The 27,886-nt window shown below is 51.9% G+C and overlaps 1 protein-coding gene across 5 annotated transcripts; it reads right to left on the bottom strand.

Moving 5' to 3' along the window:
- Positions 1 to 116: 116 nt before the first annotated feature.
- On the bottom strand, positions 117 to 27,568 carry LOC134560489 (H(+)/Cl(-) exchange transporter 5). Of its 5 annotated transcripts, none has more exons than XM_063416542.1 (13): positions 27,418 to 27,568; positions 16,610 to 16,759; positions 10,650 to 10,801; positions 9,493 to 9,592; positions 7,968 to 8,152; positions 7,380 to 7,502; positions 6,749 to 6,955; positions 6,387 to 6,467; positions 5,185 to 5,727; positions 4,384 to 4,570; positions 2,890 to 3,288; positions 836 to 1,052; positions 117 to 484 (listed from the first exon to the last, which is right to left on the bottom strand). In XM_063416542.1, the coding sequence occupies exons 2-13, from the start codon at positions 16,740 to 16,742 to the stop codon at positions 394 to 396; spliced, it is 2,418 nt and encodes an 805-aa protein (XP_063272612.1). In that variant the 5' UTR covers positions 16,743 to 16,759; positions 27,418 to 27,568; the 3' UTR covers positions 117 to 393. The 5 variants fall into 5 exon arrangements, with proteins under 5 accessions (XP_063272612.1, XP_063272613.1, XP_063272611.1 ...); XM_063416543.1 differs by lacking the exon at positions 27,418 to 27,568 and adding an exon at positions 26,717 to 26,764; XM_063416541.1 differs by lacking the exon at positions 27,418 to 27,568 and adding an exon at positions 19,357 to 19,374.
- Positions 27,569 to 27,886: the final 318 nt, after the last annotated feature.

Here is a 27,886-nt window from a genome sequence, read left to right on the forward strand (position 1 = left end):
TACTGTGTGCAAAACCATCCTGCTCCTTCCACACCTCTGGAAGTGCACAAACACTTTGGCTTTTCCTCCCCATGTTCGTAACAGCAGTTCCAACAAAAGAAGAGGAGGAAATACAATTCTCTAACATTTTGCTTTTACTCCTTCATGGAATCTTTCCAACGCAACTTCACAAAAGCAACGTAAATAAAGTCTTTTTTTCTTCTAAAAAGAAGATCATGTTCCACAGATTCCGTAGTGCAATTGGTTATCTGGTAGGAAAAAAAATATCTTCTTCAGCTCCATGGAGGAAAATTCTGGAAACAGTTCCATGGTCTCAATAAAAATAGGAAAGTCTACCCAGGATGGGCTAGAAAGTTCCAGGTATGTGGGACACACAATCCCTACAGTCTGCCTCTAGTTGAAGAGGATGGAATCAGGGTCCTGGTTGGCCATCTGTGCAATGTGCTTCAGTACATCCTTTTTGGTAATGATCCCCAGCAGCTTCCTGGAAAATGAAAAACATTTTTAACACACTGACACCATCAGAAGGGACCCTGGCAGGGCCACTTGAGCCCCTTGCAGGTGCTGAAAAGTCTTGTGGGGTTCAAAGTGACATCAAACAGAAAGGGGGAACCCTTTGAGGGTGGTAAAACACTGACACAGGCTCCCAGAGCAGCTGTGACTGTCCCACCCCTGGAACTGTCCCAGGCCAGGCTGGACAGGGCTTGGAGCTGGGCTGTCACAAGTGCCTTTGCCAGGCAAGAACTGCTCCAATATCCAGCCCCAGATGGATCCCAGTGCTGCCCCAGTGCCCTGGGAGCAGAGGAGGTTCTGACCCAGCTGCCAGGGCTCTTACCCGTTGTGAGTGACCAGGCACTGGCGCAACCCCAGCTTGCGGAAAATGTCCACCACGATCTCCATGGGCGTCTCATCCGTCACCGTGAAGGGACTGAGGTCCAGGATGCTCCTGAGTTTCAGCACAGACGGGGAGCTCGGGGGCAGGGGGGGACAGTAGTCAGTGAAACAAATAACTGAGGTGCTCACAATCCCATCCTGCTTCTTCCGGGCGTTTTCTGGAAAGAGAAATATTGCGTTCAATATCAGCACTCCTTTCTTTTTCCAAACAGAAGAGCATTCCCATTCCTCAGCTCACATTTAATGGCCTTAGAAGTCCTTTCCTTCCCTTTGCCAGAACTGTTCCTGCCCAAGGAGAGTGTGATGGGTTTCCAGCCTTTCTTCTAAGGGAACCATGGAATCATTAAGGTTGGATAAGACTGTTAAGACCATAAAGTTCAACCATCAACAAACACCACCACCACGGTCACCACTAACCCATGTCCTCAAGTGCCACATCCACACATTTTTGAACACTTCCAGGGAGGGTGACTCCAGGGCAGCCCATGCCAGGGCTGGACAACCCTTTCCATGAAAAAATTTGCCCCAATATCCAACCTAAACCTCACCTGGGCACAACTCCAGGTCTTGTCCTGTCACTCGTTACCTGGGAGAACCTAAAAGATCTCCAAATTTCCACTGCAGAGGAAGGATCAGCACATCAACTTTGCCCAAAGGCAAAGCACCTCATTGTGCTCTGGCCAGGTAAATACAAGTCCTGGAGAACTTTTAACTTCCCAGTTTTTACCAGGGGAGGTAAATAAAATGCTTTGTACTTTTATGAGTCACTGATTTGGGTCCCATGTGGAGCAGTTAAAGGACTATTTTTAAGCACTCAGCGACAGGCACAGGCTCCATGGATGTCATGAGGGCCAGGAATGAAAACAAGTCAAGTAATGGCCATCCCTCAGATCTTCAGTGCAGTGCACAACAGGTACTGTGGGTGCCTGCCACACTGCAATCTGATACCAGCATTCCAAAGCTTCCTGGGAAGGGGCAGGTCTGGCAGCCCAAACACCAGGTTGCATATTCAGAATGCTTTAGAATATTTGGGATATTTAATGATGAAAATCCAAATCCCATCCTGTGCATCACTGTGCACAGCTTGGGGACAGGATCACTCTTAATGAATCCCTGGAGATTCCAAGGAACCCAAGAGCAGAAACTCCTGGTGACACCAGAGAAGGCAGGCAATGCACATAATATCCTGATGCACTTGTTCCTGTGTTTTATTCCATATAGTCCCAGGCAACCAGTGACAGGGCAAGAGGACACAGCCGCAAGGTGTGCCAGGAGAGGGGTTCAGGTTGGACATCAGCAGGAATTTCTTCACAGGAAAGCTTGATAACACTGGAAGGGGCTGCCCAGGGAGGTTTGGAGTCCCCATCCCTGGAGGTGTCCAAGGAAGGCCTGGAAGTGGCACTCAGTGCTCTGGGATGGGGACAAGGTGGGGATCGGACACAAGTTGGACTTGATCCTGGAGGGCTTTTCCAACCTAAATGCTCCTCTGATTCTGTGACAAGCCACCCTGTCCTTCCCATCCAAGGCAAGCACAGCCCACCCACAGTGCTCAGGGATGCACCAGCTGGCCCAGCCACCAGCACCAGGAGTGTGTGACCTCCTCAGGGTCAATGACAGTTGCATGTCGGTACTGACAGTGATTAGATTTTAGGCTTCAGGCACTGCTAGAGATTGTGTGAAAGACAAGCAAGCAACTTTTTCATTCTGGCTTGAGAAAATCTTAAGGAAGAATTCAAACAATCCCTGAGAAGTGAAAAACCATCAGCAGGTGGTGTTTTTCCAACATGTTTACTAGCAAGGCTGTTGACAGAGAAGTGTAGGCTCTGAGTGACCAATCTTGTAAGTACTCTATAAAAAGACAATGTAGAGGAATAAAGATTGCTCTCATTTTCACCACCATATCAAGAGTCATGTCGTTATTTCTATGCCATCTGAAACCTTAGCGACAGTTGGCATTAATGCCAGCACCCTCACCCGGGTAGTGTTGCCTCTTACCGATGGAAATTATGAGGTCCCTCCTGAGCACGAAGCCCACCAGGCGCTGGGACGCCCGGGACACCACCACGGGGTAGCCGCTGTAGGTGGTGCTGGTGACGATGGTCTCCACGTCCTCCACGGTCATGGTGTCCTGCGTGATGACCGTCAGCGGGGGGTCGTTCTTGCGCGGCCGCATCACGTCCATGGCCCGTGTCTTGTGCGAGAACTCCTCCTTGGCCTCCAGGAAGGGGTACCCGTTCAGGCGGATGTGGGCGTCGTAAATCCCCTCCCGGCCGATGGCATCGGCCACCCACTTGCTGGTCATGGCTGCTGCCATCAGGGGCACAATGTACTCCAGCCCCCCAGTGAGCTCGAACATGATGACCACCAGCGACACGGTCATGCGGGTCACCCCCCCTGCCAACACAGCACGGCTCAGGTCACTCTGGGATTGTCACACCAGTGCCCACCTCTAAAGAAGGGTGGTGCCAACATAGCTGGACTGCCCCATTCAGCAGTGCCAAACATGATCAGAACAGCACTGAAAACCTCTGTCCCTGCCACAGCACCAGGCCCTGGCATGGAGCTCAAGGTCTCTGCGTGGTTTTGTCTCGGCATGTTTTAATTACGCTTTTGAGATTCAAGTCCCAAAGCTACTCTCAAATATTTTACAAGAGTTTTGTTTCAATACCCATTCCCCAAAGGGGCACAGACCCTCCAGTGCTGCCCAGCAGCACACAGAACCATTAATGAAGTCAAAGAGTATTTATCTTCCATCAATAACATGCAAACAATCCCAGAAGGGTCTGGGTTTGAAGGAACTTTCAAGTCCATCTCATTCCAACCCCTGTCATGGGCAAGGACACCTTCCACTAGACTGGGTTGCTCAAACAAGGCATATCTCCTCTAAAAAGTCCAAAGATGGGGTTTGGTGGCATGTTTTTAGTGGAGAGTTTCTCTTGATAAAGTAGTCCCTTAGGAGTTAAACATATTCCATGGATGACGGGACTGGCAATTGTTCAGTCCCCTCATCCATGAAGTTCAGTCACATGCACCCAGTCTCTTCAACTCAGCCAAGAGGAAGAAGTGTTACCAAAAAACAGAGCACTTAAAAGCAGAATTGCATCACAAGATTTAAGGCCAGAACAGGATGTAAAATGAATTAAAACCCCACAGGAAAATTCAAGTCCCTGGGCAGCCTCAACTGTTCTGGCTCCCACTCAGGAGCTCCCCAATGCACCTGCTTTGCCCAGCACCAGGCTGGGGATGGCAAAAGAACACCACCACGATGAGGAACACATGGCACGTTCTATTACAGCATTTCCTGGCGTTCCTGAGGTGACACCAGCTCTGATGGCCACACAATCACTACAGGGTGGAATGAGATAAACTTTAGGGTCCCTCCCAGCCCAAACCATTCCGTGGTTCAGTGATTAAGGGTGGGAAAGACCTCTAAGATGAGGGAGTCCAACCATTCACCCCCTACAGCACCTCTGCACGTGGCCAGCTTACCCAGACAGGCGGCGGCGCCCACCATGGCGTAGAGGCCTGGGGTGATGCAGTCGGCGCCCTGGCTGCACCAGCCGCTGAAGATGGCCCAGTCGTGGTGGTAGAAGGCCAGCTGCTCCACAGCCACCCCCAGCAGCCGGCCCGCGATGGCCCCCACGGCCATGCTGGGGATGAACAGCCCCGAGGGCACCTGCGGGAACACGGGGCAGTGAGCAGCAGAGCCCAGGGACTGCACGGAGGAGCAGGGGAGCCTCCAGCCACAGTGAGGCAGAGGCTTTGCTGGAGCTCAGCTGGAAGGGACATTTGAAAAGTCATCTAGTCCAACTCCCCTGCAATGAGCAGGGACATAAAAACTGTTCATCAGTTCCATCCGCTGCAGGAAAGCTCATGCCTGGGAACTACACCTGCAGCTCCAGAGGCTGCACCAAACAACTTCCAAGCCCTCTGTGCGAGGAACAACTCTAATTATGCATTTACCAATTAAGACACTGACTGCTTTGCAATTAGCTCTTTCATCTAAATCACATATTTAACAAAAAAGCTTGAGGCAGGACAATTTAGGAGTACTCTGTGTCTGGAAAATGGGATGTGGAGCCCTGAGGAATCAGTTTTTTTGCATTGGTGCCCACACTCAGGCTGGAAGATTTCTACTGCCCTCAGATCCAAGCAGCAGGACAAACAACTGCACTCTGTCCCCTTCTGACAGAGCTTGGGGGAACACATGGCTGGTTAGGGAGGAAATAAAACTCTAAGAGTCCTGAAAAGTGTGGGAAGAACATGAGCTCCTTTACAGGCAATCCTCACCTTCATGCCAAAGGTGAAGATGGTGATGAAGATCTTCATGATGAGGGCCAGTGCCAGCTGCCACATGGCCGTGTACACACCGGGGCCGGCAGCGCGGTCGGGCAGATCATCCCCCTTGGTGCTGTTGAAATCGTTCACGTACTCGCAGAGCTTGGACGAGTCCAAAATCCCACAGTCGTTGAAGAGCTCCGAGATCAGCTCGCTGGTGCTCATCCTGGTGTACTCGTTGGGGAAGGCCAGGATGGCTGTGATGGCTGTCACCACAAACACCTCCAGCACCGGGTACTTGCCCAGCCGTGTCGTCTTGCGCCGCCTGCACCAGGCGATGTTGCTGCGGATGAAGAAAGCTCCCCAGAGCCCACCAAATATTCCCAGCAGTATGAAGGGCACCAGTTCCAGCAGATGCCATGGCATGTGGAACTCCACGTAGAAGAGTACGAGGCGGCTGTTGCCAAAGGGGTTGATGGAGCGCAGGGTGAAGGCAGCGACCAGCGCGGCGAAGAAGGAGCGCCAGAGGGTCTTCAGAGGGAAATAGTAACTCACCTGAAGGGGAGAACAAAACGCATTTGGTCACTTGAACACTTAGCATGACCGCACTGCAGGGACTAAAGCCAGGACAGAGATCCATGAGCACTGGCTCATTGCCCACTCTTCAGCCAAGCACCCCAGGCTTGCTCTGGAGCTCCAGTTCAACAAGGACTTCAGTGAGTGGGATGGGCCCTGGCCTGTAGCACGTGCACGTGCCCTCTGTGATCCCTCGAGTGACTCACTTGGGTAATAAAACCTGTTACACATCAGCCATGAGCTGAATTCAGAGAATTCTCTGGCTCTAAAAGGTTCAAAGTACCAAACAGCAGTGCCTGCCATCACTGCCACCACCTATTGCTCAGCTGAGCAAATCCATCCCAGCCTTCCTGTGAAATCCATCCCGGTACTCCCCTAAGCTAAACAGCAATGATCCTTTCACATCCAGATCAACAGATTAAGGATTAGGTGGTTCTTGGGAAAAAAAGAGGGTTGACAAACCAGAGAAACTTGTTCCCAGGTACCCTGGGACACAGCTGTCAGGAGAGTGGACAAGGGAAAAGGGCCTCAAGCTGTGCCAGGGGAGGGTCAGGATGGACATCAGGAGGAATTTCTCCACAGGCTCTGTTTCTAACCTACAGGGTAAGGTCTGCACTAAAGCAGCATTCCAAGGTTACCTCCTCCAGGCTGAAGAGCACTCCTCCAATAGGAGCTCCAAAAGCCACGGACACACCGGCGGCAGCAGCTGCTGACAGCACCTGAGGGACAGACAGAGGCACTCAGATTTCTCAGCCCTCCCAGCTACCCCCCTTTTTTTGTTTGTCTTCATTTAAATTTGTACCATGTTTATCTACAGCACAGTCAGCTAGGTCTGACCTGCTTTAAGACAGCAGAGAAAAGGTGAGCCAATTCCCTAAGAGGGAGTTCCAAAAAAATCAGTGTTAGCATAACAGAACCATTTACCCCAAAACAAACCCCTTACCCCCAGCCCCAGAGCCCCAAGCCCACCTGAGCTCCCCAGGCTGGTGTCCCCACGTACCTCCCTGCGCTTGGCCTCATTCTTGCGGTACTTGGTGAAGAGGTGGCACAGGATGTTCCCACAGCAGCAGGCCACATGGACCAGGGGCCCCTCCTTGCCCAGGCTCAGCCCCGAGGACACAGCCAGCACCAGGGTGATGGTTTTGATGACCAGCGTCCACTTGCCCAGGTAGCCTCTAATGATGAAACCACTTAAGATAGTTTTGATCTGGAAGTCAAGCACACAAAGCTCTACAGGCTTTCATTCAAGCCCTGATAGAGCTCCTGATTTACTGGGTCTTCCCAATCCTGTCCTTCCCTACAGCTTTCAAGAGTCCCCCCGAGCTATCAAAAATGAGAGTCCATAAATATATCTGTCCACACAAAGGCAGGAACAGCTATCTGAGTCCTTCCCTCAGGGCCACTCCCTGCTGGAGGAACACCTCAGCAGTACCTCCTGCAGTAATGCCAAAACATCTGATTTTCCAAGGGACTGCATGAAGACTTCAGTATCAGACATGTCTCAAACAGCTTGGAAAAACACCTATGTATGCAGTTATCATCTAAAGTGGAATATATTATTCCATAACATGCATGTGTAAATTTTGGGTGGGATCCTACCTGAAAAACAACCCACTCTCGTTCTCACTCACCTCTGGGATCCCTGAGCCACAGGCATAGGGAGCAAAGCCCTTCACCAGGAGCACAGCAAGAAGGGAGAACATCAAGGCCCAGATGACATACATGAAGTAGTTGAGGATATAGGCAAAGGCCCCCTGAAACAGAGAGGAAATTGCCAAAATCAGATGGTTTCAACTGAAACCACATCAGACCTGGGCACTGAAGTGAGCATGGGGAATCAGCAGGTCATCCCACAGAGTTACCAGCTAAAAATGGAGAGACCTGCCCTAAGTCTGAGGTTTCAAGGCCAGGTTCCATTCGCTGGGTTACCAATCACGGCATTCCCCTAGAACGTTCATGGACAAGATACCCTCCCAACAGCACATCCTGGACACACCAGTGGCACACTGCACCTGGAAATGTGGCAGTGTTTTGCCTCCCCATATCCCCTCCAAGGAAAACGCCCACATAACCTGTTTATTGACACGCCTTTAGGACCCCAACAGTGAACCACTGAACCACCCAGACCTTGGACTCCTGGAATCCACATCACCGCAGGGATGATACAGGCTGGGCAAACAGGGAATTCAGCAGCAAAAGCAGTTCCAGGCACACATCACCTCTCCATGGCCGAGGATCAGCTGGGACCAGCTCTTCCACTCGGGACACTTGTCCCTGTCGGTGAAGGTGGTGTTGGATTTCCAGCAGCAGTGCTCGTGGTTGAACCAGAACCCTGCCAAACACACTCCTTCCTTCAGATCCGTCATCCAGTGGGCAGAGATGTCGATCAGACCTGCCAAGGAACCTGGTTCAAAGGGAAAAAAAGAAAAATAACTTAATGAGCAGACTCAAACACCTGAAGGTCACAGTCTGCCCCACCAATTTTTGACTCATCTCCCAACACATAGAGCAGAGTGGTATTTCTGCCTACAACTCACTTTTATTCTATGGAGAGCTAAATGAGAGGATTTGCCCAACTTTGAATAATTTCAATATATTGAAAAGAGCAGGAAACAGAGCATGGCTGATGAGGTTTCAAAGGCTGACTGTGTTCAAACCCCCCCTGCATCACCAGCAATTAATTCTTCTCAATAACTGTTTGTTAAATACAGCACAGCAGCAGTGGGAGGGCAGAGAGGGATGTCCCACATTCCTGGGGGACTCAGACAAAATGTGTCACCAAGATCCAGGAGCTGCACCAACAACAGCAACACTGTGACAGGAATAACTCTGATTTTGGAGAAAACATTTCCAATCCTAATTTAAAAAAAGAAAAATAAAGGAGGGGAAAGTTACAACTGTGCCAAGTGAAACAAGGCAAGCAGACTCAGCGGAGAAAGGATGTCAGGTTTTAAGAGGAATCTTCAAGTCATTTTGTTAATTAACTCCTGCAATCCCCAAACCCCCAAACCAAGGCAGAGGCCAGGGACCTCTGATCTGTAGAAGTCAGTGGCAGCACAAGCTCCAGAGGCTGCAATAAACATTCAGCAAATCCCCCAGTTAATGACCAACTGGCCAGCAGCACTCCTGGGTAAACATTAACACAAGATTTCACTCCATCCCTCGTGACAGATGCTTGCTGCTTCCTATCAGGAAGATTTGTATCCAAGTGATTTATTCCTGCTGCCCTGGGGCCAAAGTTTGTTTCTAAGTAATATAAAAGGTCTCAGCCAGCTGAATTCTGAATTACAGATCACCTGATTTCCAAGCAACACCTCTCCCTTTTTATATTTAAGTATAGAAGGAAAAGCCCCAAAAATCAGAAACTCTTGCTGGCAGCTCCTGGCATTAACCCCTTCAGTACCCACAAGGAGCATTTGGCACAGACACTGCCTGCATTTTGATCAGCTCTGCTTTAATGAACATTTTTTATTTATTTCAGAGTTCTATGCCAGCAGCAGACCCAGAGCAGCATCCAGGACACCGCTCAGCCTCAGTTTTGTATTTTGGTTTTGCACAAACACAGCCTCAAAGCACTTAAAAATAATTCCCTGTGAATTTAAAAGGCAGCAGCAGAGCCCTTGGGTGTCAGCACAAGTTCTCACTCCAAAATCCTGCTGCCCCAAGGATCTGCCAGGCCCTGGGGAGGAATGGATCCTGATGCTGCAGTGCAGGAATTAGTTTTATCTGGAGGTTTGCTCTCACCTGCCAACAAACCAATGAGGAGCATCAAGAGCCAGCCAGAGAAGGCATCGCTCACACTGTGCAGCAGTGCCCAGGTGGACTCTTTGCTTCTGTTGGTGATCTAGGAAACAGTTTGCAGAAAGAAACAAAAATCCATGAGGACTCTGATCCACTGTGGTGTAAATGCTCTGAAACTACTTGATAACACTGTGACTCTGCTTTGAGCAGGGAGACAAAAAGCATCTGACAGTGGCTGCTCTTACTACTGCCAGTGCAGCTCTGGGTGTGGGTAGGAGAATGGATCAAGGATCATGGAATCACAGAACGGGTTAGATGGGAAGGGACCTTACAGATCACCCAGTAGCACCCCTGACATGGGCAGGGACAGCCTGCACTATCCCAGGCTGCTCCAAGCCCTGTCCAACCTAGCCTGGAACATTTGCAGGGATGGGGCAACCACAGCTCCTCCAGGTAACCTGTGCCAGAGTCCCAAGGATACAGACCTGAGGGGGTCACAGATTTAATACCAGCAGACAGGAATGGTCCAGCTGGGAAGTGGGCACTGGTGGCACTGGGAAGTGGGACTCAGCCCTGTCCCAGATGCCCAGGATGGCTGAGGCCTGTCAGTCTCACCGCTCCTGACAGGCAGACAAAGGGTGACAGAAGAGCCATTGTGTGCCTGGCTGCCTCTCCCAAGGGAAATGTTCCAGTTCACCACTGTTATTCCCTGTGATGAAGCAAGGCAGGAGCAGGCTGGGGACATGGGTATTTCAGCTAAAGCCCCCCTTGCATTCTGAGCAGATTCCTTTAATTGCAGAGTGGTGAAGTCCTGGAAAGGAATTCTGGAAGAATTGAACTCAGTCTTCTCAAACAAAAAAAAATCCAATAGAAAGAACACCATTCACCAATACCAATGTGAGAGCAGAAAACCAGGCTGGTTCTGTGCTCCAAACCCACAGTTGCAATAAATCAAAAGCCTTCAGAAGAGAAGCGGCAACTAATAAACTGCAATATGTTGGATTTAGTGCTCCTTTTCCTCAAACTGAACTCTCAGCTCCTATCTTAAGGACAATCCCTCCACCCCAGGGGTCTCTAGGAAGTGTCTCCCTACCCCAGCAAGAGTCACATGTTAATTATCCTGCACTCAGAGCCAGCAAGGAAGAGGAGGAATTTCTTACCTCCCTGTGCCTGTCTCGATCCCTAGACTTCTCTCGCACCCAGTCTATCGTGTTAAAATCCTCGTAGGTGCCCACGCCAGGAAGAGGCTCCTCCAGGAAATCCATCATGGTGCTCGTGCCGTTCATCCCTCCCCCATTATATGAGGAAAAGCCTGGTGGGGGAGAAATGGGGAAAATTGAGCATTTTTTTAGTTTTTCCTCTTTTCATAAAAAATCAAAACTCACTTAGGAGGAAAGCCACAGATTTCAGTGGAAATAAAGAGTTATTGAGGTGTTCCCTGAGCTGAATACCACAGGCATATGTTCCCAGGTGATCTGTGCCAGGTACACCCTCCCCAGCTTTAGCAGATCACCTGGAGATGGGGTTGTTCCTGGAAACAACTATTCAGAGCAAAGTAAATCACCACCAGCATCTAGATGGTGCCTTTTCCCTAAATCCAGGACTTGCCATGAGGACATTTTACCATTTAAGGCAAGCAGATGGGAGAGGAGAAAAGGAATATTTAGGACTTCCAACAGAGCTGCAGGGTATCCCAGGTGGATCTGGCAAGGATGAAAAGGATGGGCATGGATGGGAGCAGGGAAACAGGGAAAGCAAAGCATCCAATGGGACCTGGAAAGCAGAAAGTGGTACCAAATGGGGGCTTGGGAAAACACCAAACTGGGACTTGCAGCCTCCCTCAGGTGAGAACTTAGCCAAACCACTGGGCCTCCTGTTTAACCTGCTCCAGCCCATGGAAAACAATGCTGAGCTTGGGTGTACATTCCCAAAATTCTGGTTCTGGAAGACATTGAGTGTTTTCAGTCATTCAGAGGGAAAAACAGAAGAGCAAAACTCAAAATCCAGTCAAAACTGGAAGGTGCGGGGAAGAGGAGGGTTAAAATCCCAGATAGAAGGATTAATGGTTGATACTTGAGCATATTTAACTTGCAGATATCGCAGGGGCAAAGGTGTCTCCAGATGGGAAAAATAAGGAATTCAAAGAGCTGCCCTCTTCCCCATCATCTGAAGCAGGAAGGGAAAAGAGCTGTGAAATCCTCCCAAGCCCATCTCCCAGATAGCCACAGCTGCAGGAAAACAAGATGAGTCATGTACAGAACTGACAACCACCACAAAGTAACCCACTTACAACAGCTCCTCGCTTCACTTGGGACAAAAAAAAAAGGTGGAGTTCTGCAGAGCTCTTCCAAATGCTGAGTGCACAGGCTGTGAGCCCCAACTGCACTGGGAGGAAAATGGGGCACATTTTCCGTGAGGAATCCCTGGTTTTAACAGCATTTTTTGAGACCAGAAGCTTGGAAATGCAAAATTAGTATCAAGGCTTCCAGAGATTTCCCCACTGAAATATCCCCATGGGAAATCCTAGATGCTGCTCTCTAAATCTGATGGATCATAACTTCCTTGAATAAACCATCCTGACAACATGAGCAAGGAGAGAACATGGAACACTGAAGTGCCTGGAACTCCTCCTGCCACCTGGCTGGTGCTGCTCCAAGGACATGAGAGCTACCTGGCACAGGTATCCAGGGAACAAAGAGGCCTCATCCTGGTCACCTGAACAAGTCCCACCTGCAGCCCAGAGCAGGAGCTGGAGCTGTGACCACCTGAGTGGTTACAGGAACGACCACCTCTCCCAGAAGCACCCCAATCATCCTTGTCTCTGTGCTGCAGACAGCAGACTCTCTGGCCCTTTGGCGTTTTTGTTGGTTTTTTTTGCTGATTTATCAAAACCTTTTCTAAAGATAAAAGATACAGCTGTCCTAAAGAAAAGTGTTAATGAAGGAGAGTTAACCAAGCTAATAGAACACCCTGAGAAGCATTTTGTGCAAGAAGATGAGATAAGGCACATTCCATGCTTATTCTCCTGGAACAATCCAGACCAGCTACTTTGAGCTATTCTGGGAATACTCTCCCAGCTCAAAGCTTGCCCTGGAGCACCAGGAACCAGAGCCTGAGGCACAAAGCAAGCACACAGCTGCAATAACAGAGGGGCTGCAAGTCCTGGTACCCCCAGTAAGACCCTGATGGCACCTGCAGGATCCCTCAGGCACAGCCCCTGTGATTCCATCCCACCCACAGCCCCCGTGAGCCCACGGGCAGCTGGGATGGGCTGATCCCACTCCAGACCAGGCAGGTGCAGGTTGGAGCCTGATCCTGCTCTCCAGGATTTCTGCTCAGCCCAGCTTGCCCTCCTACAGCACCAGGATTTCTATTTCCAAAGGAGAATCCCGAGGTCTCCAGACACAATTGTTCATGTGACAGACGATACAGAGAAAACATCTTGATATTTTTTTCAGGGGTAATCCAGAACTATTAAATGGCTGACAGCTATAAATATTTATAAAGATCATATTTCCTGCCTCAGCTTGCTGCAAATCAAGGATCCTAGGATTTGCAGATAGGAATAAAGGAGGAAAATGAGCTCTGTGATGTCCTGCCAAAACACATCCAAGATGACTGCACAGATCTCCCTGCTTGTAATATCCAGATCCCCAAATCAGAGACAGCAATTAAAAAGTGACCCTGTTACAGCTCATTTCAAACAGATTTCTCAGTGTTTTGATCACTCCCCAGAAGGGGTTAATTAATGCTCTACTTCAGATGCTGCCAAGCTTAGGAAAATCAGGCTGCACTGGGTGAAGTTCCAGGCTGTGCCATGTGCCACTCCACAAAGCCACCACGTTTGCTGACAGTCCTGCCAGCGGCAAGGGGACAGCCACAGCACCTGGAGAGCTCTGTCACTGCTTCCTTGCTCCAGCAAATCCCAGAAATGCAGGGGGTCCACAGGGACAGTGAACAAACAACCATTACACAGCAGAAATCCCACAGCCCACCCAGCCTGATCCACTGCCCTCATCCTGGCTCGGGAGCCGCTGCCCCACGGCGTGCATGGACACATGGACACATTCCCCTTGGCTCACATCTCCTGTTCCTCCCTGGAAGGGTCTCCTCACCCTGGCTCAGCCACTCCCCATCCCGCAGGAGCAGCTCCGGGGGTCTGTCCGTGCCACGGCCGGGCGCAGGGGGACATTCCCGGGGCTCACAGAGGCACTTTGTGCATCCTCCTCCTCCTCCGGACTCCGCCGGGGCCGATCCCGCAGCGGCGCAGCGCCCTCCCCACTCCTGCCGTGGCGTCACCGGCAGCGTCACCGGGGCCGGCCCCTGCACCCGCCGGGGGACACCTACACTGCCACCGGGGCCAGCCCTTGAACCCACCGGGGGACACCTACACTGCCACCGGGGCCAGCCCTTGAACCCACCGGGGGACACCTACACTGCCACCGGGGCCGGCCTACACCGCTACCGGGGCCAGCCCCTGCATCCGCCGGGGGACACCTACACCGCCACCGGAGTCAGGGCCAGCCCCTGCACCCGCCGGGGGACACCTACACCGCCACCGGGGTCAGGGCCAGCCCCTGCACCCGCCGGGGGACACCGCCACAACCACCGGGGCCAGCCCCTGAACCCACTGGGGGACACCTACACCGCTACCGGGGCCAGCCCCTGCACTCGCCGGGGGGACACCGCCACCGGGGGGCACACTGCCACCGCCACCAGGGCCAGCTCCTGCACCCGCCGGGGGGACACCGCCACCGGCGCCAGCCCCCGCACCCGCCGGAGGGACACCGCCACCGGCGCCAGCCCCCGCACCCGCCGGGGGACACCGCCACCGAGGGGAAGACTGCCACCACCACCAGGGCCAGCTCCCGCAACCGCCGGGGGACACTGCCACCGGGGGGGACACCGCCACGGGGGGGACACCGCCACCACGGCCAGCCCCCGCACCCGCCGTGGGGCACCTCTGGGCTCTCTCCCACAGCTCCAGGTCCTTCCTGAGCTGGGCCCCAGGGCTGGGGCAGCTCTGCAGGTGGGGTCTCCCCTGAGCAGGGCAGAATCCCCTCCCCTGCTGCCCATGCTGGGGGACCAGCCCAGGGCACAGGGGGTTTTCAGCACCATGACCACAGCAAGTTGAGCTTCTGATCCACCAACAGCCTCAAGCCCTTCTCCTCAGAGCTGCTCCCCATCCATTCTCCCCCGAGGCTGGATTTGTTCCTGCAATTACCCCAACCCAGGTCCCAGTTCTGCTTCACCTGTCAGCCCAGCCCCAAAGATCCACCAAACCCAACCCTTAACAATGGAGGGACACCCAGACACGAGCACTCTGCTCCACATGGGATGCTCCTGGCACTCCAGCCTGGGACATTCCCAGTTCTGCAGCCCATTCCCAAAGCTCTGCCCCAAATCAATGCAGCACAAGAAAACACATTTATCAACAGTCCCCTGACAGCAGTGGGTCAGTCACTGATGTACTGACAGACAAACCCCTTTCCTTTCCTACCCAGCTGTCATTTTCCTTGCTGAATAACTCCCAGGAATGCTCTTTGCTCACTGTCTTTCCTTTTGTCCTCTGGGCACAGTCAGACTTCAAAGGCTCTCCCAACACGAGCCCCAGCAGCAGCCTTTATCTCACCCTCATTCAATGCACACAGAGCTCAAAGGGGCTGGTGATTAAGTTCCTCGGGCTCCAATTTGCTGGTGATAACTTGTCATTGGACCATTGTCTGGGAGGCTGAAACTCTGCACACTCCCCACGTTGACTTTGGTCTCAGTGATAAAAGCTCCCAGGTTCTGTCTGAGGTCAAGGAGGAAGGCAGGTCAAGAAAGCAGGGGAGATGAGCCAGCTCAAGGCTCCCACTTCAATTTAAATTTAATTTTTAATTTAAGATGGAGAATAACTTGCTGCTAAAGTCCTGTTTGTGCTTATAAGCACCAGGAATCATTCAGGGTAAACTGGGCACTCAGACCTCTGATCATGAAGTCACCAATGGGTTTGGGCTGGAAGAGACTTAAAGCTCATCCCATTCCACCCCTGCCATGGGCAGGAACACCTTCCACTGTCCCAAGCTGCTCCATGTCTAACCTGGCCTTGCGCACTTCCAGGGATCCATGGGCAGCCAGAGCTGCTCTAGGCACCCTGTGCCAAGGCTTCCTTAACCTCTTAGGGAACAATTTCTTCTTTCAATCTTCCCTCTCTCAGTTCAAACCCATCCCTGTCACTACCTGCCTCAATTCTTGCCTTTAGAGCTCAAAGAAAAAACCTTTTCAAATGCCACATAGAAAAGGAGACTTTGCACCACTGAAACACTTTTGAGTCTTCATCTGAAAGGAGGAGAGAACCTCAGCTACCACCTCCCAGCTGGGCCCCCATAGCTTCAGGTTTCATATCTGGCACCCCAGCATCTGCCAGAAAACATCTGAAATCAGCAGGGGAAATTCACAGGGAGAACTGAAACTGGCATTTGGGCAAAGGGTTCTTCCCCCTTCAAAATTTCCTCTTTTACTTCAGCGTCACCTCCCTGAGGACCTGAGCACCCCATCAACAGAGAGAGCCTTGTCCAGGAGAAGCACTCCTTAGTGTTCAGCAGATCCATGTGGATTCATCCCTTCTCCATGAATTTCACTGCTCAGACTCGAGGAGGAGGAATACACCCTCTGGCCAGACAAGGGATGGCAGGGGAAGCACCCAATCTTCCATGCTGCCACATGGAGAGATCCTATCCACGACAGAAAACTTCTAAAATTACAGATAAGCAAGTAGGGAAGGGAGGGGATAGTCTGTGCTCATATCACAACCCTCAGTAATGGCTCAGAGCTGAAATTCCATGGCACTCACATCCCTCCCTCCTGCTACTGCCATCTCCTCTCCACAGCAGCTACTTTGGAAAGCTCCAGGAAGAGTTCTCCTGAAGCCAGAGGACATGCTCCATGTCACAGCCCAGGAGCCACACAGACGAGGATTCATTCCAGTATGGAATCCTGAAAACTCCTCACCCTGGTGCCAGGAAACAACAGACCCATCCTGGGCAGAGGCCAGTGGGACCCACACTGCAAATATTCCCATGAAATCCTATCCAAAGCCATCAGGAAAAGCAGAAAGGGGAGAGCTCATGGGTGTTACCTCCCATCTCCCTGTCGAGTGGCGGGTCATCGTCTGCCACGGAGAAATCCACAGATCCTCCAGCAATTTCCAGCATATCCTCATCGCTGGTGGCACTCTGGAAGCTCCCCCGACGATAGCCCTTCTGATCCATGGCCAAAGCTTCCAAACCTGTCAGCAAAGGGAGGCTTTTCAGAGCACAAGCAGGAAAACTCATTTTCTGACTCGACTGCACTGACAGTTGACCCTGGAGACTCGGAGGCTGCACTGCTCTTCCCATGGGAAGGCTGGATGCAGTGATGTCACCTGAAGTTCTGATGCCTGGAGTTTCAGCTTTCATGTTTTCAGATTCTGTGCTGCTTAGGTGCAGTTCTGAGCTCATATTAAGTACTAGTAAACTCTCTTCACAGAGCAGGGAGACAAAACAAATCCTTTCCTGCTGAGAACCAAGGACAATGTTCAGGCCCAAGGGCACAAACAAGGGTGGGCTGAAGGGAGGAACAAGAAAAATGAGACCTCAGAACCTGAAGCTGTAACTGGACAATTAAACCCCAATATGCAAATGGACCAAAACTTATAAAAATGTAAGATCTTGTGACCAGTCAGCCATTTTTGTGACCATTCACATTTTGTGACCCTGTGTGTGGCCTTGGTCAGGCTCCTGTCCTGCCCAAGGTGGATCCTGGAGGCCTTTCAAGAAATACCTGCTCCATGCTCTAGCTCTGTCCAGTCTCTGTTTCAGGTCAGCCTTCCAAGGCATCAGTTCAGGCTGGAATTCCAGTGTTAGCCAGGCCAAGAGCCATTCCAATGTATTTATTAAATAACCTCCATATGTGCTCTCAACAGGTTTGCAATTATTTTTTTTTTTTGGATGCCACCAATCTCAAGGAGCTGCCCATGCCAGACCATGACATGAGACCCACTGTCTCTCCTCCTGTTTTCCAGGATGGCAGAGAAACTACAAAAGCACAAGCAGTGAAAATATAATAATAAACTAAATTGAGGGGAAAAGGTCAGATATGAGCATCAAAAACAACTCTTGCCACATGCAAGTGGGAATCTTTGCATCTCTGTGAGAAGACAGAACCACAGAATCACTTGAGTTCGAAAAGATCTCCAAGATTATCAAGTCCAACCTGTGCCAAATCCCCACCTTGTCCCCATCCCAGAGCACTGAGTGCCACCTCCAGGCCTTCCTTGGACACCTCCAGGGACGGGGACTCCAAACCTCCCTAGGCAGCTCTGTCCAATGTTAGCAAACTTTTCTGTGAAGAAATTCCTCCTGGTGTCCAATCTGAACCTCCCCTGGCACAGCTTGAGGCTGCCCTGGTCCTATTGGCCATCCTGTTCTTGATCCAGGCCAGGTTGCCTATCTGGACTCACTGCTTGCCATGTGCACTTTGCTCCTGGAAACACTAATTTTCTTCCAGAGAATTAAGAGAGAAACCAACTACAAAGTTCAGACCTATTCCAGGAAGGGAAAACGCCAGCCAGCACTTCCCAACAGGCTGAATTACACACTCTGCAGAAAACACTTCCTATTACACCGAAAGAACCACCACACAAAAAGCCTTGGGACTGCACAGAATGCTCTCTGCTGAGCTTTACACTGTGGAACACCATGTTCTTAACTTTTAGGCCGTGTTTTCTCACTAAACTGCTGCAGAAGATCCTGAAAAAGAAGGAGCCAAGGGAATCTGGGTGCTTGGGAAGGCACACGAGCAGCTGCACACCGTGAGAGCACACAGACAGCACAGCCCAGAGAGCCAAGGGCAGGAGAAACCCAGGAATTCAAAGTCAGTACTTGCCAGCTAACAATGAAAATAATTCAATGGCATTGAAGTGCCGTGATGCTCTTCCAGTGAGCTGCTTCCAGGTAGCACAGTGGAACCAGCTCCCAGCCCAGGAGGCAGGGATGGTCCCTTCAGCCTAGCAGACAAATAAGGAACTGTGCTCATGTGTCTTGGGACTCATTTGTAGCATAACATGGTTTTACAGGGATTTTCCAATAAGACTCAGTGTGTGTAAATATGTGGGAAATGGGGTTAAAATATCTCTGTACTTTGTAGAATCTCAGAATGGTTGGGGTGGGAGGGATCTTAAAGTCCATCCCAATTCCACCCCCTGCCATGGGCAGGGACACCTTCCACTGTCCCAGGCTGCTCCAAGCCCCAGTATCCAACCTGGCCTTGGACACTTTCAGGGATCCAGGGCAGCCACAGCTGCCCTGGGCACCCTGTGCCAGGGCCTGCCCACCCTCACAGGGAAGAATTTTTCCCAATATTCCACCTAAACCTCTCTGCTTTGCACAGAAAGTGGCAGTTCCTGCAGCACAGGCAGCCACAGTTCCTGCTGGAGGAGCAAAACCCAGAGCAATGGCACCTCCTGCTCCCTCAATCCCTCCCTGAGCTGGTTCTCATTTACAGCTTTAAAACCCAAAACCACAGCAGCAAATATAAATACAACACCTTTCAGCCACAGCAGGGGCCAGGGAACACTCGGTAGCTCAAGAAGGACACACAGGAAGATAATTCCATGCTCACGTCTCCTGTCAGCTTGAGACAGAGGTTTAAGACACTTTTTCTTACCAAAACACTCCCTCTACAGGTGAGCAATGCTTTCTCAGGCACAAGGAAGAAAATCAAATTAAAAATAGACTGTTTTCATGCTTATCTGGTTGTTCATTTATCCCAATTCTCCATCGGGCAACAGCTGCCTCTTCGCACAGGCCCTGGCACTGCCAGAATCCCCAGACCACTCGTACATACCCCAGGGCTGCCGGTGTCCCCAACGCCCGTGTGACACCATCCTCCTCCAGCTGCTCCCATCCACCTCCTCCGCCTTGGTGCTCCCCATGGCAGTCAGAGAAAGGGAAGCAGCAAAGCAGAACCAGGCAGGGTCCCCACAATGCCTCCTGGAAGTGACTCAGTGACAGCGCTGGCAGCAGGAAGCCAGAGCCTTGCTGCCACTCTGCTGGGATGCTCAGCCCTCGCTGCCATTTCCAATCCAAAATCCAAGCATTCCAAGGTTTTCTCCTTGTTCCAGGCTTCGGTGTCACCCAGCAGATGGGCTCCCTCAGTCTTCCTGAAACACCCATCCTAGTGCCACCGTGGCAGCAGGGGATGGAGACTCCAAGAGCTCCAGCACTGCCATGCTCGGAGCAGCCCTTCTAGCACACAGGCTCCAGGGTTTCCCAGTCAGAGCATGGAAAAAGCTCCCACAGCGTTTTTTCCTCCCTGTGAGAGGAGAGGCTTGACCCCAGCCCCAGCAGCACCACATGGACATCACACCAGGAGAACCCTACCAGGAGCAGGCAACAATCCCAAACAGCCACCTCTGGAGCCATTCCCACCGTGGGAAGGAGCCAGCTTACCAGCTAGTGGCTGTTTCCTCTGGGAAACCAAAAACCTGGATCACAAGACTGGGGGTTTTTTAAAGATCAGCAAATCTAAGCTGAGCTTTGGCAACTCAGGGCTCTCCTTCCCCCCCAGTCCCACGTGGTTCTCAGGCACCTCCCTTCCCACAAGTACCAGACTCACTGGCATACAAGCTAGGAAAAAACTGCAGATTAAGCCAATTGTAACTGAAAAAAAATAAAGTAAAGCAGAAAAAAAAGTGGCATTTGGCTGTTAGGTCAACACTCCTGGTGCCTGGCTGGGAGCCAGCAGAGCCAGGCTTTCACAGTCCTGGAATGACCTGGGTTGGAAGGGACCTTAAAGCCCATCCCATCCCGGCCATAGGCAGGGACATCTTCCACTATTCCAGGTTGCTCCAAGCTCCATCCAACCTGACCTTGGACACTTCCAGGGACAGGGAGTCCACAACCTCTCTGGGCAACATCATCACTCTACAAGCTCCCACCAACACTAAAAAAATCCCCACATTTCCCACCCTGAGCAGAAGAAGGGACTCCATGAGGATGAAACTCCAGCTATGTGTGAACTGAGAGAGCTGGTTTGTATTTTGTTGTATTCCAGCCCTCAAGACATGGAACCCTCTGCAAGAGGAGTTGAACTGAGATGCCTCATGCACAGTTATGCTGCCAAATCAATACCCCAGGGAGGGGCCAGCCCTGTGTCCCCATGCTGTGACAAAAGAGCTGATGATTTGCTGCAGGCGGTTCCAAGACAATGGTATTTTTCCAAGCCATTCTCTCCTCCAATTCCCTGTGCTGTTTCAAGTGACCATAACCAGCCCCAGCTTCGGTAGAGAGGAAACCGCACCAAATTTCCAAGGACCTGAAGTGACAGGACAAGGCGGAATGGCTTCACCCCACCAGAGGAGAGGGCTGGATGGGATACTGGGAAGGAATTCCTCCCTGTGTCAGTGGGGAGGCCCCAGGACAGGTTGCCCAGAGAAGCTGTGGCTGCCCCTGGATCCCTGGAATATGCAAGGCCAGGTTGGACAGGGCTTGGAGCAGCCTGGGACAGTGGAAGGTATCTCTGCTCATGGCAGTAGATGGTCTTCAAGGTCTCTTCTAGCCCAAACCATTCCAGGATTCTACGACAGCTCCATTCCCAGGGTGGCCACAGAGGATGCTGGTGTTCTCCCAGCTTCCCCTCAGTGCAGGACCAGGATCGTGGAGAAGCTGTCCCTCCTGGGCCAGGGGCACAGAGCTGTGCTGGCCCTGGCACAAGGCTGACCTCTCCAGGCAGCCTCTTGCCCTTGGCAGCTGCTCCAGCACAGGCAAGCACATCCCGGGAATGCTGCCTGTGTTGGGCCAGAGCTGCCCAGCCACGCCAGCCTGAACAATAGGAGATTTCAGAGAAACTGGGAATTCTACCAACACGGGCTGAACACAAAGACTTGCATTGTTCTAGGCTTGTTTGGGGCTCTTTTGCTGTTCTCTGACACATACTCACACGGGCCCTGGGAGCCAATACTGCAGGCTCTGCTCTGACATCCCTCCAGCAAGGTAACAGGAGCTGTCACAAATCACCAGCACGGCAGAGAGCAGCATATGAACCCTGTGACAGTCTGGGTTCCCCAGGCACTCAGGCTCACAGGGTGTTGTGGGATTTGCTGCCATCCCAGGATGCACAGACACACAGAGCCCTCATCCTTCCATCCACACCAGGACCACCTCTTCTGGAATAATCTACCATTCCACATAGCTTCTGCCCCTCAGCCCAGGACACTGAAATACTCAAACGGAGACAAACAGCAACACACTCATCCCAAAACCACCCCAGCAACTGCTCCAGACCGAGGTGAGTGCATAGATGTGCCCAAAGGCACTGCCAGCCCTGCTCAGAACCAGCACCAGTCCCCCCAAAGCCAAAATAAACGTTTAACACAAATCCAGCTGAGCTGGGAGCACTGGTACATCACAGCTCAGAGTTAGGAACATGCCTTGGTTACTTACAGCTACCTGCCCAACTGGTTTCACTGCAAAACCTCTTTTTTTTCCTTCTAAACTTTCCATGATTACCATTTTAGCTCTCACTTACGAAGCCACAATCTCAGCTAAGCCACCTCTTCCCAGGAGTTTCCTCACAACTACTTCCAGCTTCCTTTCCTTTTTGCTTAGTGTTTTGACTAAAACCAGCTCAACATGAAAATGCCCAAGACCAAAATTTACAGGTAGTTTTTGACCAGTTGAGGGAGGCTGCTACTGGACTCTAAACTGTATTTTCCAGACTAAATCCAGTTATTTACAGTTGTTTCCATGCTCAAAGACAGTAACAGCTTCTCTGCCATTCCCAGCCTCTTGGAATCCAGGATGGTGTCACAGCTCTGTGTAAGAGGATCACCGTGCCTTCCCAACATACCTGTGTGGCTGCTAAGAGATGACTCCCAGGTGTCGTGGGCACCCTGGGTCAGCAAACCCTGCACACCACGCACCAGCTGTCACCCACTCACCCAGCCCCAGGGCACACGGGAGGAGTGTGACTGACACATGACACACAGGGAAACAGGAACAAACGGGGTGGTTTTCATCGTGGAGCACCTGGCACAGGGTCCCGAGGGTGCAGCCCCACAGATTCATCACAGTTCACAGCAGAGTGTGAAAACAGCCCCAGCACATCTGCCACAAAAGCAACTGGAAAATGGCCTGGATTTGGATCATCCCATTTGGATGCAAATGAGAAGATGTTAATACCTAGAACCACAAAATTCCAGAATGACTGGGGTGGGAAGTGACCTGAAAGTTCATCTCCCTGCCATGGGCAGGGACACCTTCCACTGTGCCAGGTTCCTCCAAGCCCTGTCCAACCTGACCTTGCACACTTCCAGGGATGGGGCAGCCACAGCTTCTCTGTGCAACAAATAAGAGAATTCTCTACTTCCCAAATAAGTAAGCTACTGGTTTGTGAGTTTGTTCTGTAGTATTTTGTAAGCTCATTTCCACTTCCCAGGTTATAAATGTCTCTGCTGGAGTCACACACTGTCTGTTCACCACCACATCTTCACACCTTTGGATCACATTACTTATACTTATCCCATTCTTCCCATATCTGCTATATTTAGTTGTTTTACTGGAATTCAAAAGGGAAAAGCATCTGCTGTTACAGATTTAAACAGAGAAAGATGATGCCCAAAAAAAGATGTACCAGACAAAAAAAAAAAAAAGGCGCAAAATACCCACTGACAAAATGCCATCTCACCTCAAGCATCACCTCTTTTTTTCCCATTTTTCTTTCTCCCTTAATTGTTTTAAGGACTATCACAGCTACAAAAACAAGACTTCAACAGGTATTTCCAATCATATTTTATAGTCCAGTTTAGTGTCATGCTTGCATCAAGTCCCAGCTGGAAACCTGTCATTCCATGCTTTGTGAACATCCAGATGGATCTCTTCCAGCAGAACACCTTCCTCTTTTGGTGTTTTTAGGAGATGTTTCTCAGCACACCCCAAAATCCAAACAGTACAACATGGAACCAGGTCCAGACTTATTCTGATGAGAACTAAGCTCTGCCTTCTGCTCAGTAAGGTAGAAAACTGTCGGAGTCTAGAACATCCCTCTGGCCACCCAGGAGGGTTTGGAGACCGGACATGGGGGTCTGGGATCTGTACAGGGGGGTCAGTTAGACCCACACAGGTCCCAGGAGGACACTGACTCTGATTCCTGTCCATGGGAGTGAACACTCACATGCAGGAAGAATCACAAATCCTAAGAATTTGAAATAAGTAGTGGATGGTTTGTTGTAGAATATAAATATAGAAATTAGGATTCTTAGCATATGGGGCTGAAGAGACAAGATGGAGGAATTGGGGAGTGGCCCCTGTCTTCCTTGCTCTTGTTCTCGTCCCCCATCTTGTGCTGAGTTGGGTTTTAGAGATTGGTTTAGAGTAGAACTGACATGTTAGTATAGGTAATAGGTATTGGTAAAATTTTGTAAATAAAAAATACGTCTCGGACAGTGGTTGGGTCAAGGGGACTGTACATAAGGTACGGGGCTCTCTGATCCGCCCAGTCTGCCGCATGTCCTGCTCTGCGGAGACACCTTGCAGAGCTGAGAAAGAACTAAGATAAGGTACCCTGCCAGGGAAGTGCCTGGCAGAGTTGAAAAAGGACTGAGATAATGAAGAATAAACAACCTTGGAAATGTGCACCGGCGGACTCAGTTTGTCGTCTCTGCCTCTGGTGTGTAACACTTAGGGCAAAGAGAAGACTGAAAACCTTATTACCTCTGGGAACAGCAACCCAGGGGAAACTCCTAGGGAACAGCAACCTTGGGAGACCCTTATTACCTTGGGGAACACCAACCCCAAGGAGAATCTCAGGAAAACTACGACCCTGAGAGAAAACCTCCACAATTCTGAAATATGGGCTACAACAGGTTTAACAGGGGATTTGCAGGCACAAAGAGAGCACAAAACACCCAACTTGCACAAAATCCTAGGAGAGAACAGGCTGGGAAAGCCTCCCTGAGGTGAGGGAAAGGGTCAGGGGAGGAGAGCCACAGCCCAGCCTAGGGCTGCTGTGGAGCCTCTGAGGAGCCACACAGATGACTTGGAGCTGCTGCCAACTGCAATGGGAATTACAGAGAGAGCTGAGCACACCAGGTGCCTTTCCAAGCCTTCCCTCTCCACAAAATCCACCCTAGCAGCTCAGCACACAACATGGAAATGATTTCATATATTTTTATTGAAGCACAGTTACCTCCTTCACCTGAACTATAAACTCTCCCTCCTTGCTGATGGTTAAGAAACGAACAGAAGTTCCTGAAGAAGGAAGGAATAAAGGCAGCCCTTTGGAAGTGCTGGATCACAGCCCAGCAGCTCTGATCCCCATAGCACTGAGGCAGAACAGGCTGGCACAACAGCACAAGGCCAGCGCAGCACTGGAGTCACTCTCCAGGCTCATTGAATTTCCAGGGATGGTTCCAACCTCTTCCCAAAGCAGGATACACATTCCAACCTCACCTTCCAGGCAACAGTGCAAACTGGGACATTTTTGGGTCCTAATATTTTGGAGGAAAAGCCATGAAGAGGAAAAGGGACTATTAAAAAGAACATCAGGGATATGATGGAAATATCCCACCTCAAAATGCCACCAGTTGCTCTGTCAGACCAAAGTGCTCAGCTAGGCTTGCTCCTCTCCCCAAACTCCAGGGACAACTGATGCCATTCTTGTTCCAACTAAAACATGTATTCGTCCACAGAGAGCAAGGAATGGTGGCTTAAACTGCCAGAGGGCAAGGTTATGTGGGATACTGGGGAGAAAGTCTCTGTGAGGGTGGGCAAGCCCTGGCACAGGGTGCCTGAGAAGCTGTGGCTGCCCCTGACTCCCTGGAAGTGTCCAAGGCCAGGCTGGACACGGCTTGGAGCAGCCTGGAGTCTCTGTCAGGGGGTGGGACTGGATGGGCTTTAAGGTCCCTTCCAACCCAAAGCATTCCATGACCCACAAAACCAGGGCTGGCAGTCCCTCACAAACACCTGCACGTGAGGCTGTGCTTCAGCATCAGCTGTGGGTTGTTTTCCCAGAGGGAACAATTAAAGGCCTGATGCACACAACCATTCCCACCCATGCTGTCACTGCTGCACTCATACCTGAATCCAAGCTGCTGGACAAACCTGCTGGATGAGTCCGTGACCAGACCACGGCAAGGTCTGTCAGTGCCAGCCTTCACCTGTCTGGGCAGCCTGGGGCTGCAGACATCCTGGCCAGTTCCCAGAACACCCAAGGGACGTGGGATACTGCACGGATGAACTCAGTGTGAGCGTGGCCCAAGGGAGAAACTTGGCGGCCAACTTGCCTTCCTTTATTAGCAGCCACATCCAGCTGGAGACACAGCTGGTGGCACTTTGCACAACAAGGAGGGAAGAAGAAAATGAGGGACTGTGCCAGAGGAAAAGGAACTGTCTGGGATTTGGGGAATGGGGGGTGAAGGTCGATGCAAGGCACAGGAGCACAAATCCAAATCTCAAAAGATATTTTGATGCAACCAACTGTGAGGTCACACCCCCCAGCCCATTTCCTGCTCCATGCACAGGGTGGGGACCATTCCCAAGGGGCAGCTCAGCACAGCCAGAAGATAATTTGGCTGCTGCATCCCAAAGGATTAGAAACAATTCTCTATTCTACACAAGCACCACCCATGCAGCACATGAAAACAAAAACAATCCTGGTTTTGAGTCCTTGTGGGAATAAAGGGAATCAGAAGAGCAATAGTGACTGCCAGCCATGTCCCCACAGCCTTGTAGGTGCTCCCAGTCTTATCCCACGGACCCTTGAGCCTGGAACAGAACAACCAACACCTGGAAAATTGCAAAGTGTGTATTCCACAAACACCTGCTCTGAACAGATCTAAAAAGCTGAATCATTCATTTCATTCTGGCTGCAAAAACCTGAGGAACAAGCTCCAAAATTAAGGAAGGCTTTAAAGCCTGGACAAGCCAAAGCTCACAGCACCATGTGGCTGTGAACACAGAGTATCACAGGATTCCCTAATTCCAGCTGCTGTTTCTCACCCTGTCTATTCCTAGAGGTTCTTTCAGAGCAGAGTTCTCCTGAGCACCCAAACAGACCCAGAGGGACACCAGCTCCAGCCCGTGTCCTGCAGCAGAGACAGACAGGAGAGAATCCCATCCCTGTACTGCCCCATCACTGGCATTCCCCCACAGAGAGGTCAGCGACCATTCCAGGGGGTCATTTGTCCATCCAACAAGCTAGATCGCACCTTCTGCCAAGGATCAGCTGCTCCTGCTGCCACTCTGGCACCTCCTGGAGCTGCTGGATGAGAACAAGGGTTTCAGGCAAGGAAGCCCAGCCAGGACACAGGGCCCTTCCCAGGCTAAACCGTGGGGCAGGGCCAGACCTGCACCTGGACCAGGGAGAGCTGCTGGCACTTCCCACAGGGGACTCGCGGAGTCACAGAAGCGTTTGGGGTGGCAGGGACCTCAAAGTCCATCTTCTCCCACCCCCTGCCACGGGCAGGGACACCCTCCACTGGCCCAGGTGGCTCCAAGCCCCAGTGTCCAGCCTGGCCTTGGGCACTGCCAGGGATCTAGGGGCAGCCACAGCTGCTCCGGGCACCCTGTGCCAGGGCCTGCCCACCCTCCCAGGGGAGAATTCCTCCCCAGTGCCCCATCCAACCCAGCCCTCTGGCAGTTGGAAGTCACTGACTCCTGCCAGTCACCGGCACGTCCCTGCCCGGCGCGGGGATCCACAACCCCCGGATTCCGCCACTGCCCCGAGCTTCTTCCACCGCCTTCTGCAAAGCTCCCGGTGCGGCGGCCGCGTTCCTCCCCACCAGGGCCCACGGCACGGCCGCACACACTGGGAGGGGAAGAGGCCGCGCTGCCACCCTCTGAGTTCCCCCTGGCTCCGCCCCGGCCCCGGCCCCGGCCCCGCACCCGCAGCCCCGCTCTGTCCCCGTACCTCTGTCCCCGCTGTCTCCGGCCTGGCCCGTCCCGGGCCCGGCGCCCGCGGCCCCTCCGGCGGCTCCTCCGGCGGGGCGGGCGGAAAGGGCGGGGCGATCTGAGGCGTGACCTGCAGAGACCACGCCCCCGGGGCTTCACGCACGGGCGGACCGCGCCGGCGCCATCTTGGGTGAGGGCACCGCGCTCTTAAAGCGGCAGCGCCTCGTTCTGAACAGCGGGGACACGACGGGGACAGCGGCACCGGTACCGGGCTCTGTCCTGCCCTATCCTGTCTGCTCCCTCACATCGCTCGCACCAGCCTCGGACTCTCCTCACTGTCCAGACCCACACCCGGTCCCCCAGCAGACACTGTCCATCACTGACCCCACATAGCTGCTGACCCCCCATCACTGACCACAATCACTGACACCCATCGCTGACCCCCATCGCTGACCCCCATCGCTGACCCCCATCACTGACCACCATCT

Source organism: Prinia subflava, chromosome 20 (assembly GCF_021018805.1).
Source record: "Prinia subflava isolate CZ2003 ecotype Zambia chromosome 20, Cam_Psub_1.2, whole genome shotgun sequence".
NCBI classification, from domain to species: domain Eukaryota; kingdom Metazoa; phylum Chordata; class Aves; order Passeriformes; family Cisticolidae; genus Prinia; species Prinia subflava.